This window comes from Pimephales promelas, chromosome 12, assembly GCF_988280905.1.
Source record: "Pimephales promelas chromosome 12, fPimPro1.hap1.1, whole genome shotgun sequence".
Taxonomy (NCBI): Eukaryota; Metazoa; Chordata; class Actinopteri; order Cypriniformes; family Leuciscidae; genus Pimephales; species Pimephales promelas.
The window spans coordinates 36,214,535-36,228,612 of record NC_142780.1 but is presented as its reverse complement, the minus strand read 5'-3'; the positions used below and the strand labels follow the sequence as shown (position 1 = coordinate 36,228,612).

The 14,078-nt window shown below is 36.7% G+C and overlaps 1 protein-coding gene across 6 annotated transcripts in view; it reads right to left on the bottom strand.

The window, feature by feature from the left end:
- Positions 1 to 1,140: 1,140 nt before the first annotated feature.
- Positions 1,141 to 14,078, bottom strand: part of csmd3a (CUB and Sushi multiple domains 3a) — a 310,494-nt gene continuing 297,556 nt past the window's right edge. For all 6 annotated transcript variants that reach the window (XM_089118090.1, XM_089118092.1, XM_089118091.1 and 3 more), the window contains 7 exons: positions 13,228 to 13,407; positions 12,995 to 13,060; positions 10,881 to 11,039; positions 9,642 to 9,754; positions 8,106 to 8,193; positions 5,485 to 5,620; positions 1,141 to 5,221 (listed from right to left, as the gene is read on the bottom strand). In XM_089118090.1, coding sequence (XP_088974216.1) covers positions 5,062 to 5,221; positions 5,485 to 5,620; positions 8,106 to 8,193; positions 9,642 to 9,754; positions 10,881 to 11,039; positions 12,995 to 13,060; positions 13,228 to 13,407 — 902 coding nt within the window. In that variant the 3' untranslated portion in view covers positions 1,141 to 5,061. The remainder of the gene's footprint in view (positions 5,222 to 5,484; positions 5,621 to 8,105; positions 8,194 to 9,641; positions 9,755 to 10,880; positions 11,040 to 12,994; positions 13,061 to 13,227; positions 13,408 to 14,078) is intronic.

The following is a 14,078-nucleotide window of genomic DNA, read 5'->3' as shown; positions in this document are numbered from 1 at the left end:
TGTTTCTGTGCCCGTCAACGCTCTCACTCCAGCGCTTTCCTCATTAATAATGGATCACGTCTCAATCCTGGAAGGAGGAAACCAACAACGTCGAAGTTCCACGATCCGTTTGATCGTCCGCTTTCATGCTGCGTGTAGTGTTCGAGCAGCGCTCGTGTTCATCCATCATGGGGAATCGGGCTGGACGAACACAATCACGTAATGCATTCAAAAAAGCATGCAAGAGGAGAAGTGGCCGTGACCCAAATGACAGCAAACCTATAGTGTGCATGCTAATACGGGCTAATATTCTCCCGTACGGTACGCGAGACTCACTTTCACATCAGATGAAAAACAGAGAATTCTGGCCAGCTGAAAGATAATGACTGAAAATAAATCAATTAAACCTAAATAGTAATGTTTAAAGTACACTGTAAAAATGAATATGCTTTATCTAATCAATAAAATTGTGGCAACAGATTACAAGCAATATTATTTATTAAATTGAACAAATTAGTAGTTATTCAAATTAACGTCCTAATTAATTCTAATTTGTACAATTTAATTAATAATATTCCTTGTAATATGTTGCCACAATTTTATTGATTAGATAAAGCATATTATTTTTTTCAGTGTAGGGCTGTGCAAAAGTTAATTGCGGTTAATCGCATCCAAAATAAAAGTCTGTGTTTACATAATATATTTGTGTGTGCTGTATATAATCATTTTGTATATATAAATACCTATGCATGCATGTATATATTTAAGAATTATTTGCGCTTAATATTTATAAATACATAATCTATATTATATAAATATAAATATTTTATACATGAATAACACATTTTCTTAAATATATACATGCATGTGTGTGTATTTATATATACAACATAATTATATACAGCACACACAAATATATTATGTAAACACAGACTTTGATTTTGGATGCGATTAATCGCAATTAATTTTTGCACAGCCCCAGTTTAAAGTCAAAACTCGTGCAAAAGTTATAGTTTTGATGATTACGTCTTACAGCTTATGAAAACCCCAAATTCGTTATAATATAATAGTTATTATAAAAACCGATCCGTGAGTGTGTGATTCTGCATCATCCCCATACGCTCATCATACACACACAGTGTCAATAAATAATGCAGCAGATGTAGAAAAGCAAAGTACTTTTTATTTGTAAATGGCATTTACAAATGGAAATTTACATAACCTTTTATTTTACAAATTTCTCACAAAAATATAACTCTTTTGAAAAAAGTTTAAATATCTGTACATTTGATATGAATGCATTTACAGGGCGACGGACCCGTCCGAGGGAGCCAGTGTCTAAAAGCAATCATAAACCTTCGTTTCACGTCACGGACCCAAACATCTCTGTCCATGTGCAAACCGGTGATGAGGCGACGGCACAACTCAAACTAGCACTGGCGCTGTGTCGGATTATATTTGGCAGGTATGTCTGTGCAAAAGTGACTTTTTAAGAACAATTCAATCATAACTAACTGTATAGCAGAGAAATAAAACAACTAAACCCCACATTTTCTCCTCAAAACACCAGTGAAATATCATACAAGGCACTGTCATGAGTTATGAAACACAGCGTTTAGAAGCAGACGATCTGCTATTGGCCAATCTGTGAATATTCAATATAAATCTAAATAAAGCATGACGGATAACCCGATAGGTGAACTTCCTTAAAGAGGACCTATTATGCATCTTTCTCTACTGTCGCTGTTTGAGCATGAAAAACACTGAACGATCACGTCACAATAGTCCTCATTATAATAATTAATGCGCAGATTAAAGGGGCGGGGCCTGGTTGAGTTCGTTAGTAGTGTGTTAAACTGGCGGGACATTTCCTAAACACACTCGACCAATCACGACACACTGATCCAGCTGACCAATCAGAGCAGAAGGAGGGGCTTCATAGAGACAGGAAGTAAACAAAGCGTTACCGCAACAATGGAGAATATGAGGAGAATAATCAACATTAACGCATTAAAACCTGCTCTAGTAGAGCCCGAAACACATCAAGCATAATAGGTCCTCTTTAAAAAATGTATATCCTCAATATAAAGGTGAAGTGTGTCATTTCAGCGTCACTAAATGCAATCGTTTCCGACTCTTATGGGCCGGACACATTCTTGTGTTCATTCTGCACTATTTCTGTTTGTTTGACACCACGTTTGCTTCTAGAACTATATTCATGCCGAAAACCACCTTCTGCTCATTTATTTGGTCAAAAATACAGTAAAAACACCAATAATAACATAACAATTAGGAATATTTTACACTGTAAAACTGAATATGCTTTATCTAACCAATAAAATTGTGGCAACAGATCACAAGCAATATTATTCATTAAATTGAACAAATTAGAATTGAGTAATAGTTAATCAAATTTAATATTCTAATTAATTCTAATTTGTACAATTTAATTAATAATATTGATTGTAATATGTTGCCACAATTTTATTGATTAGATAAAGCATATTATTTTTTTTCAGTGTACATCATATTTATATAAATAACATAATATATAATTAATTATATAAATAATAAATTAGGAATAAATTACACTTTACTATATATTCACAGATATTTTAAATGAATATTTTACAGTATTTTTGATCATATAAACGCAGCCTTGGTGAGCAGAAGACACTTTTTAAAATTTTTTTACATTGGAAAATCTCAGTTCTTCCAAACTCTTGAGCGGCAGCGTATAAACGTGTGTTTTTAACGCTAGAACGTGTTCCAGCCAGAAGAAGATTACATTGAGAGAAGAAAGACACACTTCACCTTTAAAACGTGTTGTAATAGCAGTCTTTCCTGGTTCAGGGAGGCATGATGACGGAGCGATCACACATCAGTGATCTGGAAATCCAGCGTTCCTGACGCCACTAACGAGCAAACGGTTGGACTATAATCGCAGCAGCACTGAAGCATCACATCATGATTATAAACGCATGAATGGATGTTATTCGATCAAGGTTCTCCATGCATCATTTTTTAAAGCATAGAAATCATACAGAACATTAACTTTGTTTCTTCTGCACTCTTCGAGGAAAAGGTTCGATACGTCAGGCTCGTCATATAAAGAAGCTTTCATGGTTCCTTCACTTTTTGGATTTAGTTTTACTTTATTGTGTTTTAATTCAAGTTTGAAAGTGATATTTGTGTTTAATGACCCTACAGATTCCATTAAACCATCAAAATACCAGGGGAAACTTATATTTATGTTTTTTAAAAAATGAGCGAAAAAAGTTAGTGAAGGTATTTATCTGAGAAAAACTATTTGAAAAACTATTGTTACCCAGATCCTGGGTCAGACGTAACAACCCAGTGTTTGGGTAGTTTTTGTGTAACCCAGACCTTGGGTCAGAGTTATTTATTGGTAGCGTTTTGTGACATCTTCAGGAGAGAGCAGTGCAGCGCCGTCAAACTGGTGCGTGTCTTCAATAAAACACAGGTTTGTGTACATTTTATTTGATCTATAAATACGTCATCGTTCTGTATATCTTTTAATTTTATGCAAAGCAACATAGAGGGGAGCAATGTGTGTCTCAAACGAGTGTTTCCACTTGTCTCCCTTGTAAAACATTTTATGATTTTATTCAAAAAGATTGAAAATATATATACTTAGGGTTAAATTAACCAAACATGTGTTCTGTCCTATATTCATTGGGTGTTTTTTTTTAGAGCGTAACGTTTTTTTGTCTGTGCTGCTAAAGCATAAAAATACCATAATATGTTTGCAGATATTTAGGTCACTTTTTTCTCCGATAAACAAAGCTACAGTTATTCCACTTTGAAACATGCATCCCGTGTCATAATGTGTTTGTGTTTCGGTCTGTGTGACTCCGCCCACTGCCAATCACTGCATCTGGATCAGAGATCACAGACTCTACCTGACCTAAAAAGCTCGGCATCATCTAAAAAGCTCTAAGAACAGATGCGTATAAAACCGTGATCAATTTGCAGTGTAAAGCTGCTCTCGTCCCTGTTACGTGTCAATCTGGCAACCCTTGTGAGTCTCCAATATCTTAGATTTGGACTGCAGTACCCATTTCAACCACCAGCAATTTCAAATACTGCACCTTTGACATTACTGGACAGTACATGTCACTGGACATAACTTATGGCCACTACTGTCCAAAATAAGTAAGACATTTTTCCTTACATAGAAACTTTTTGGGTCAAGAACTCAAAGGAACCCAAGAGAACCTTTTCCTCTAAGAGATTCTGACGAGAGACGGATAACATGATCGCATCTGATGTCTTCACTGTTGACCGAATGCATAAAGTTAAGCATTTATCAACTCTGTATAATCACTGTATGAGTCAACGCTTAAAATAATTTGCTCAATCTCACATTGAAAAAAACAAAAAAACAAAAAAACTAGCGCTGGGCAAAGATTGATCCCGATTAATCGCATCCAAGATAAAAGTTTGTGTTTACATAATATATGTGTGTGTGTGTGTACAGTGCATGATTATTTTATATTTATAAATACTCACACATGCATGTATATTTTTAAGAAATATTTGCATGTATATACTGTACATTTATTTATATATAATTTATATTAAACATTTTATATATAAATAACAAAACCATATTAGCACATCCAGTATAATAGCACATTTTTCTTAAATATACAAATATTTTATATATATATATCAATAGCAATTTTTTCTTAAATACTTGCATGTATGTATTGTATATATATATATGAATTAATCATTTTTATTTCTTTATATTTGACAAAATAATTATACACAGCACACACACATATATTATGTAAACAAATTTCTATTTTGGATGCGATTAATCGCGATTAATCGATGCCCAGCACAAAAACCACGCACCTTTTTATGTTTCTGTTTGCTTTTAAATACAAAACCACACTCTCAGAGTGAGACGTATATAATATCTATAATTCTCCACTGGAACTGTGAAGAATACGACGTTTTCCTGCAAATCTGCGCGTAGCTTTGAGCTGTGGTGTGAGTACTGAACCCAAACTGTGCTTCGCAGAGACTAAAGGAACAGACCAGCTCAAATCCTCAAACCATTGTGCAAACCGTGTTGAGATTGGGATCGAAGCGGACGACCTTGCCCTCGATGGTCTTGGAGCTGGTGTTGTACATGGGGTTCTCGAACGTGGCCTGACCGTTGTTGTTTTCATGCACAGAGCAGCCGCTGAACTCTGCTTTATCAGACTTTCTGAAGTGGAACGAGAGGGAAACGATCATCAGAATCACCTTCTGCACAAACACACACACACACACACACACACACACACCTCTGAACACCAGAGGGCGTCTCACACACACACACACACACACACACTCTGAGCCATGCTTCACTGACAAGCTGCACGTGTCAATGTGTAATCACGATAAACCAAATCGCTTTATGTGCGTTTACATGTAAAATTGCGATTAATCGTGCAGCGCTAATTACTCGTCAGGATTTCACACACTCACCTCTGCTTGTACAGGTAAAACCCAAAGCCGGCGAAGATCAGGGCAAAGAAAGGCACAAGAATGGCGACGGCCACAGAACTGCTGTTGGATCTGGGCGGGATCTCAGCGCTCCTGGTCGGCTCCTGTGTGTTCAGACCTGAGTGATGCATGATGGGAAATAATCATGTTTAATGCAGCTAGTGGATTCACTCACTTGCTCACACACTCACTCAGAAACACACACACACACACCTGCATAGTCACACACTCACTCGCTCACTCACTCACTCACTCACTCACATACATACTCACTCACTCACAGACATACTCACTCACTCACTCACATACATACTCACTCACTCGCTCACTCACTCACTCACATACAGACATACTCACTCACTCACTCACTCACTCACATACATACTCACTCACTCACTCACTCACTCACTCACATACATACTCACTCACTCACTCACTCACTCACTCACATACATACATACTCACTCGCTCACTCACTCACTCACATACATACTCACTCACTCACTCACTCGCTCACTCACTCACTCACTCACTCACATACAGACATACTCACTCACTCACTCACATACATACTCACTCACTCACTCACTCACTCACATACATACTCACTCACTCACTCACTCACTCACTCACATACATATATACTCACTCACATACAGACATACTCACTTACTCACATACATACTCACTCACTCACTCACTCACATACAGATATACTCACTCACTCACTCACTCACTCACTCACATACAGACATACTCACTTACTCACATACATACTCACTCACTCACTCACATACAGATATACTCACTCACTCACTCACTCACATACAGACATACTCACTCACTCACTCACTCACTCACTCACTCACTCACTCACTCACTCACATACAGACATACTCACTCACTCACTCACTCACTCACATACAGACATACTCACTCACTCACTCACTCACTCACATACATACTCACTCACTCACAGACATACTCACTCACTCACTCACATACATACTCACTCACTCGCTCACTCACTCACTCACATACAGACATACTCACTCACTCACTCACTCACATACATACTCACTCACTCACTCACTCACATACATACTCACTCGCTCACTCACTCACTCACATACATACTCACTCACTCACTCGCTCACTCACTCACTCACATACAGACATACTCACTCACTCACTCACTCACATACATACTCACTCACTCACTCACTCACTCACTCACATACATACTCACTCACTCACTCACTCACATACATATATACTCACTCACATACAGACATACTCACTTACTCACATACATACTCACTCACTCACTCACTCACATACAGATATACTCACTCACTCACTCACTCACATACAGACATACTCACTTACTCACATACATACTCACTCACTCACTCACATACAGATATACTCACTCACTCACTCACATACAGACATACTCACTCACTCACTCACTCACTCACTCACTCACTCACTCACTCACATACAGACATACTCACTCACTCACTCACTCACTCACTCACTCACATACAGACATACTCACTCACTCACACACTCACATACATACTCACTCACTCACTCACTCACTCACTCACTCGCTCGCTCGCTCGCTCGCTCGCTCACTCACTCACTCACAGACATACTCACTCACTCACTCACATACACACTCACTCACTCGCTCGCTCGCTCACTCACTCACTCACTCACTCACAGACATACTCACTCACTCACTCACTCGCTCACTCGCTCACTCACTCACTCACATACAGACATACTCACTCACTCACTCACTCACATACATACTCACTCACTCACTCACTCACTCGCTCACTCACTCACTCACTCACTCGCTCGCTCACTCACTCACTCACTCACTCGCTCGCTCACTCACTCACTCACTCACTCACTCACAGACATACTCACTCACTCACTCACTCACTCACTCACTCGCTCACTCACTCACTCACATACAGACATACTCACTCACTCACTCACTCACATACATACTCACTCACTCACTCACTCACTCACTCACTCGCTCGCTCACTCACTCACTCACTCACTCGCTCACTCACTCACTCACTCACTCACTCACTCACTCACTCACAGACATACTCACTCACTCACTCACATACACACTCTAATTTATGCAGACTTACATTTTATGTTTAATATACAGCACATATTCATATTTATAGGTCATTTATATATTCTGCATATTTTCCTATTTTCATTTTTAACATTTTATCCAAAGCGACTTACAATTGCTATATATGTCAGAGGTCGCATGCCTCTGGAGCAACTAGGGGTTAAGTGTCTTGCTCAGGGACACATTGGTGTCTCACAGTGGATTCGAACCTGGGTCTCTCACACCAAAGGCATGTGTCTTATCCACTGCACCATTTTAGATTTTTAAATTAAATATTTAGGTTTACAAATTTCACTTGTCATGTTTAGGACATAATATATCATTTGACTTGTAACTATACATTCAGGATTTATATATTAATTGATGATTTGAGTTATTTGTAGTTTGTCTGAACATAAAGCCATGATTATATATGAGGTTGTGAACCGTAGCACACCTTGTCTCTGCAGTCCGAACGGCCCGTAATCTCGAGCCTGAATGAAGCCTTGAAACAAGTACGTGTTTCCTTCATGATCCGCAGAAACCTCGAGGAGAACAACAGCCTCAGATGAACATCACGTTCACACACTCATTACAGGATATTGCTCTCAATATTAATATCAATATAACTCAGAATTAGGGTTGGGTATCGTTTGAATTTGAACGATTCTGATTCCGATTCCGATTCCTTGTTCTGATTCCGGTTCCTAACGATTCTCGATTCCGATTCTTTTAAGAGGCAGGGTCAAAAAAGTTTAGCTAACCTTGCTAACCAACGGCCTTTCTGAAGGAAATACTCCTTCTGTAAAAATACTCCTTTTGTCACAAATTTTGCATTTTGCCGAGATTTCGTTATTTTTAGAAAAGTGAAGCCACACTTTGGACCGCCGACGTAAGCTAGTCATGTTCGACTCGCGCGGTTATGCCAACACTTCCGGTAGACGCTTCTTCGTTGGTGTTGTTCAGCGGTTTCTTCTTCCGCTCGGCGGACTGTGAATATCGAAACTAGGAATCGAAATTTTTACTTTTGAACGATTCAGTCTCGGTTCAAATCGATACTCGATTCTCGATACCCAACCCTACTCAGAATGCATGTTTTCTTTCACTGCAAAGTTACACTACTGTACCGATATAAAGTCGAAATAGCATGTTGTAAAGTCAGAATGGTGAGATATAAACTATTCTGAGGGGAAAAAGCTCATAATTCTGAGAAAAGATCTCAGAAATTCACAATTGTGAGAAAAAAGTCAGAATTAGGAGATAAAAAGTCTTTTTTTCACAATTGCGACTTCATTTTTCACAATTCTGACTTCATATCACGCAATCGTGAGATAAAAAGTTGCAATTATTGAGTTAAAAAAAAAATATTTAGTGGCGGAAACAAGCTTCTCCAATATTATTAGTTTGTGTAAATGTACTATAGTATTTATTTATTCCCTCATTAATCTCACACGTCTAGTACAGTTAAGTGGTTTTGTTTCATTAATACAGTGTATACTTAATTCTTGATTTACCCCAAAATAATGGAAGTGAAGTGTGACAACATGCCCCATAGCTGGCGTTCATAATCACATGACCATATATGATGGATTAAAATGTTATCTGATCAAAAAATATATGAAACAAACGTAACTATTTTGTCAATAAAACACAATCATTAACTTTTTTATATAAAATAATGGCATTTTGTAATAATTAAAAAAAAACGAATGTTTGAGTTTGACAATAAACACACTGCAAAACAGCTCCAGCACAGTTCAAAACATATTAATAACTAATAATTTAACCCTAACTCTGTATATGGTGTTGATATGGCAACTGGTGAATACACTAAGTTTGGTCATGCTGGTGTGTGTGGAAAGCTGTAACCCGTGTGTGTTAGCCTGTGCCTCGCTCGCCCATGTATCCACCCAATATCACCGGCGGGTTACTGTAGATCAGCTCTTGCGTGAGCCGTAGTTGAGTTATGAAGCGTGTGTGTGAGGAGACTCACGAAGCCGTCCATGATCAGCGTCTGCTCGGAGATCTGACTGAAGCTGCTCTTCACCAGAGACCGCATGTGATGCAGACGCAGCGTCAGACGGGCCGCTCGGCTCTTATACACACCTGTGAGGGAACACGCTCATTAATACGGCCAATCATATTTATCAGAATTACAATAATGTCAAATTCAACTGAAATGAGGGTCAGATGTTCACTTAAAAAAACTTTTGCTGATAATTTACTCGCCCTCGTGTCATCCAAGATGTCCACGTCTTTCTTTCTTCAGTCGAAAAGAAATTTAGGTTTTTGATGAAAACATTCATATAATGGACTTCAATGGGGTCCAAACGGTTCAAGGTCCAAATGAGAGTTTCAGTGCAAACTGTTCAAAGGGCTTTAAATGATTCCAGACGATGAATAAGGGTCTTATCAAGCGAAACGAGCGCTCATTTAATAAATAAATAACAAAGTTTAAGTTTTATAAGCACAAATGCTCTCCTTGCTCGTTCGTGACTCTCCTGTTCGAACTCATTCATCAAAATGAACGAATCTTTTTCTGAGTCAATTCTTTCATTTCGTTCGTTGAATAAACCGAATGACTCGGAAAAAGATTGCAGTTTGCACTGAAACTGTCTTTTGGACCTTGAACCGTTTGGACCCCATTGAAGTCCATTATATGGAGAAAAATCCTGGACTGTTTTCATCAAAAACCTTAATTTCTTTTCGACTGAAGAAAGAAAGACGTGGAAATCTTGGATGACATGGGGGCGAGTAAATTATCAGCAAAAGTGTTTTAAAAAGTGAACTACTCCTTTAATAACGCTCGTCTGTGTCAGTCTGTGTGTTTACGAGTCATTAAATCATGTTTAATCTGGACTTCTCTGTGCTGCTCTTTGAGGTGGTGACCATAGACCTGCATTATATGACTGACAGACAAGAACGGTTAGACCTAAAAATATCAAAATTGAAAATACTGTGGAAACAAAGACACCTGCATCTTGGATGCCCTTGAGGTAAGATAAAACATATCAAAAATGAATTTTAAAGTGAACTATCCCTTTAATGACCCCACACATTTGAGCAGTACTGATGTGATATTGCAGTAAAAATCAGATTTTCCATCCCGTACTGGTGCATATAGTGGCGTTTCCAGTGTTGAGGAGAACACATCATGTTTCCCCACGGCTCCGGCCAGAGTGTGTTTGACAGCTGAGATTATACACGAGTGTGTTTGACATGAGCTTCTTACCCGACAACAGCAGCTCCGAGTGCCTGTTGGTTAGCGTCACGTTGACTTTCCCCGACGTCGCGTTAAAGCTAGTGATTGTCAAAGTCATCGGCTGTTTCACTCCTTTATACTCAAACGAACCTCTCCACACGTACGTGGGCGCGAACACGTCGTCAGGAACTGCAATGAGAACATTTAACGAGGTTTTAGAGGCGTAAATTAACATTTCAATTAACACCTCAAACTCTTTCCACAGATCTCCCTGGGAACGACCTCTGAACACAAACACAATGCTAAATAAAGCAATGCACTGGATACAACACACTCCACTGCAAAAAGACAATACAATGCCAGTTTATAGTGTATATTGTATATGTTGCTATATTTATGCTATACTGGTTCTCTCCTCTTTATATGAACACTTTATACATATACTGTAAGCTGCCTACAGTTAATGAACTACAGAACTATATTATATTAAGATTAATAATCTGAATAAATAATAATGTATGTGGTGATTCATTTACTATTAATTTACTAATTGAATATCGTGATTCGTTTACTGGATCATAAGAAATAATATTTATTTACGCATGTATTTATTTTAATTATAATCATGTTTGCTGATTGTTTATCATATTACTGCTGCTGCAGTTTTATAAAATCAATAATATTTATTTATTTATAATTATGATACATTTTGTTTATTATTTTGCTGTTGCTGCCATTTTATAAAATTAATAATATTTATTTACTTATAATTATGATCAATTAATTTTATTATGTTGATGTTGCTGCAGTTTTATAAAATTAATAATATTTATTTATTTATAATTATGATACATTTTGTTTATTATTTTGCTGTTGCTGCCATTTTATAAATTAATAATATTTATTTACTTATAATTATGATAAATTAATTTTATTATGTTGCTGTTGCTGCAGTTTTATAAAATCAATAATATTTATTTATTTATAATTATGATACATTTTGTTTATTATTTTGCTGTTGCTGCCATTTTATAAAATTAATAATATTTATTTACTTATAATTATGATCAATTAATTTTATTATGTTGATGTTGCTGCAGTTTTATAAAATCAATAATATTTATTTATTTATAATTATGATACATTTTGTTTATTATTTTGCTGTTGCTGCCATTTTATAAATTAATAATATTTATTTACTTATAATTATGATCAATTAATTTTATTATGTTGCTGTTGCTGCAGTTTTATAAAATCAATAATATTTATTTATTTATAATTATGATACATTTTGTTTATTATTTTGCTGTTGCTGCCATTTTATAAATTAATAATATTTATTTACCTATAATTATGATCAATTAATTTTATTATGTTGACGTTGCTGCAGTTTTATAAAATCAATAATATTTATTTATTTATAATTATGATACATTTTGTTTATTATTTTGCTGTTGCTGCCATTTTATAAAATTAATAATATTTATTTACTTATAATTATGATCAATTAATTTTATTATGTTGCTGTTGCTGCAGTTTTATAAAATCAATAATATTTATTTATTTACAATTATGATACATTTTGTTTACTATCATATTGCTGCGGCTGCCATTTTATAAAATTAATAATATTTATTTACCTATAATTATGATAAATTAATTTATTGCTGTTCCTGCAGTTTTATAAAATCAATAATATTTATTTATTTATTTATTTATAATTATGATGCATTTTATTTATCATATTGTTATTGCTGCCATTGTATAAAATTAATAATATTTATTTACTTCTAATTATGATACATTTATTTTATTTTATTGCTGTTGCTGCCATTTGATGAAAGCAAAAATGATTTATCTATAATAATGTTGATGTTTATCATTTTGCTGTCATTTTATTAAAGTAATAAGCTATTTGTGGCTTCATTTATATCAATTTATAAAAATAAATGAAAGGCACTGTAAGCATTTTACTAGCTGTTCTTCTGCCAAATGCTGTCAGTCAAACACACGAATGAATGATTGACAGGCAGAGAGCGTTTCTGATTGATCCATATTATAATATCCACATCATTCCCAAGCAAACGGCTGAGCTTTAAAACACAGCTTCATGCCAGCAGGGATTATCCGTTATCCAGACTCACCGTTGACTTTGGGACTCGCTGTTCCTTGAGCAGGTGTTAGGACTTTTTCCGATGTTTTCGAGCCGGCTGAAACACACCAGAACACACATCACTGCACCAACCAAACGCATTTCACACACGACTTCCCACATCCACACCAGACGGCGTCTGCCTCCACAAGACAAACAGAAAAGTTGCAGGGCACAAAATTGCACTGATCTTCCGTGTGTGTGTGTGTGTGTTGAACTGGTTACCTCTACACACGGGCACTTTCCCGGTCCAGGACCCGTCGGGTCGGCACGCCCGGTGCTCGGAGCCGCCAGTGAGGATGAAGCCCGGCTGGCAGGAGTAGAGGAGTGTGTATCCGAAGGACGGCAGGTCGAGGCCCAGGACGTTTGCGTGCGCCGGCGTCTTCGGCTGCTTACAGGAGTGAGCTGATGGAAAAACATCCATTAACTCCACAGCGACCTATTATGCCTCGGTTTAATGTTTCAGGCTCTTCTAGAACAGGTTTGCATGCATTATTCTCCTCATATTCTCCATTGTTGCGGCTCCTCTCTTCCCAGTCTGTCAGTAACGCTCTGTTTACTTCCTGTCTCTATGAAGCCCCTCCCCCTGAAAGCACACTATGCTCTGATTGGTCGGCTGGAGCAGTGTGTTGTGATTGGTCAAGCGCTTCAAGTGTGTTTGGGAAATGCCCCGCCCCTTTCCATAACCGGCAGTTTAACACACTACTAACTAACTCACCCAGGCCCCGCCCCTTTATTATGCGCATTAATTATTATAATGAGGAATATTGAAGAAAATCGAGACTACAATGAAGGCGTTTCAGGAGTTCTGAAACACTGATATAATATAATATAATATAATATAATATAATATAATATAATATAATATAATATAATATAATATAATATAATATAAGTAATATAATATAATATAATATAAGTAATATAAGTAATATAATATAATATAATATGCATACCAACTACTCCAAATGTAGATATAATTATGATCGATATAAATGTTTAAATGACTTTCATCTATACAGTCCTCTTTGTGCCGCCATGACAAAATGTCTAGACTTAATTAATTAGCCTGTTGT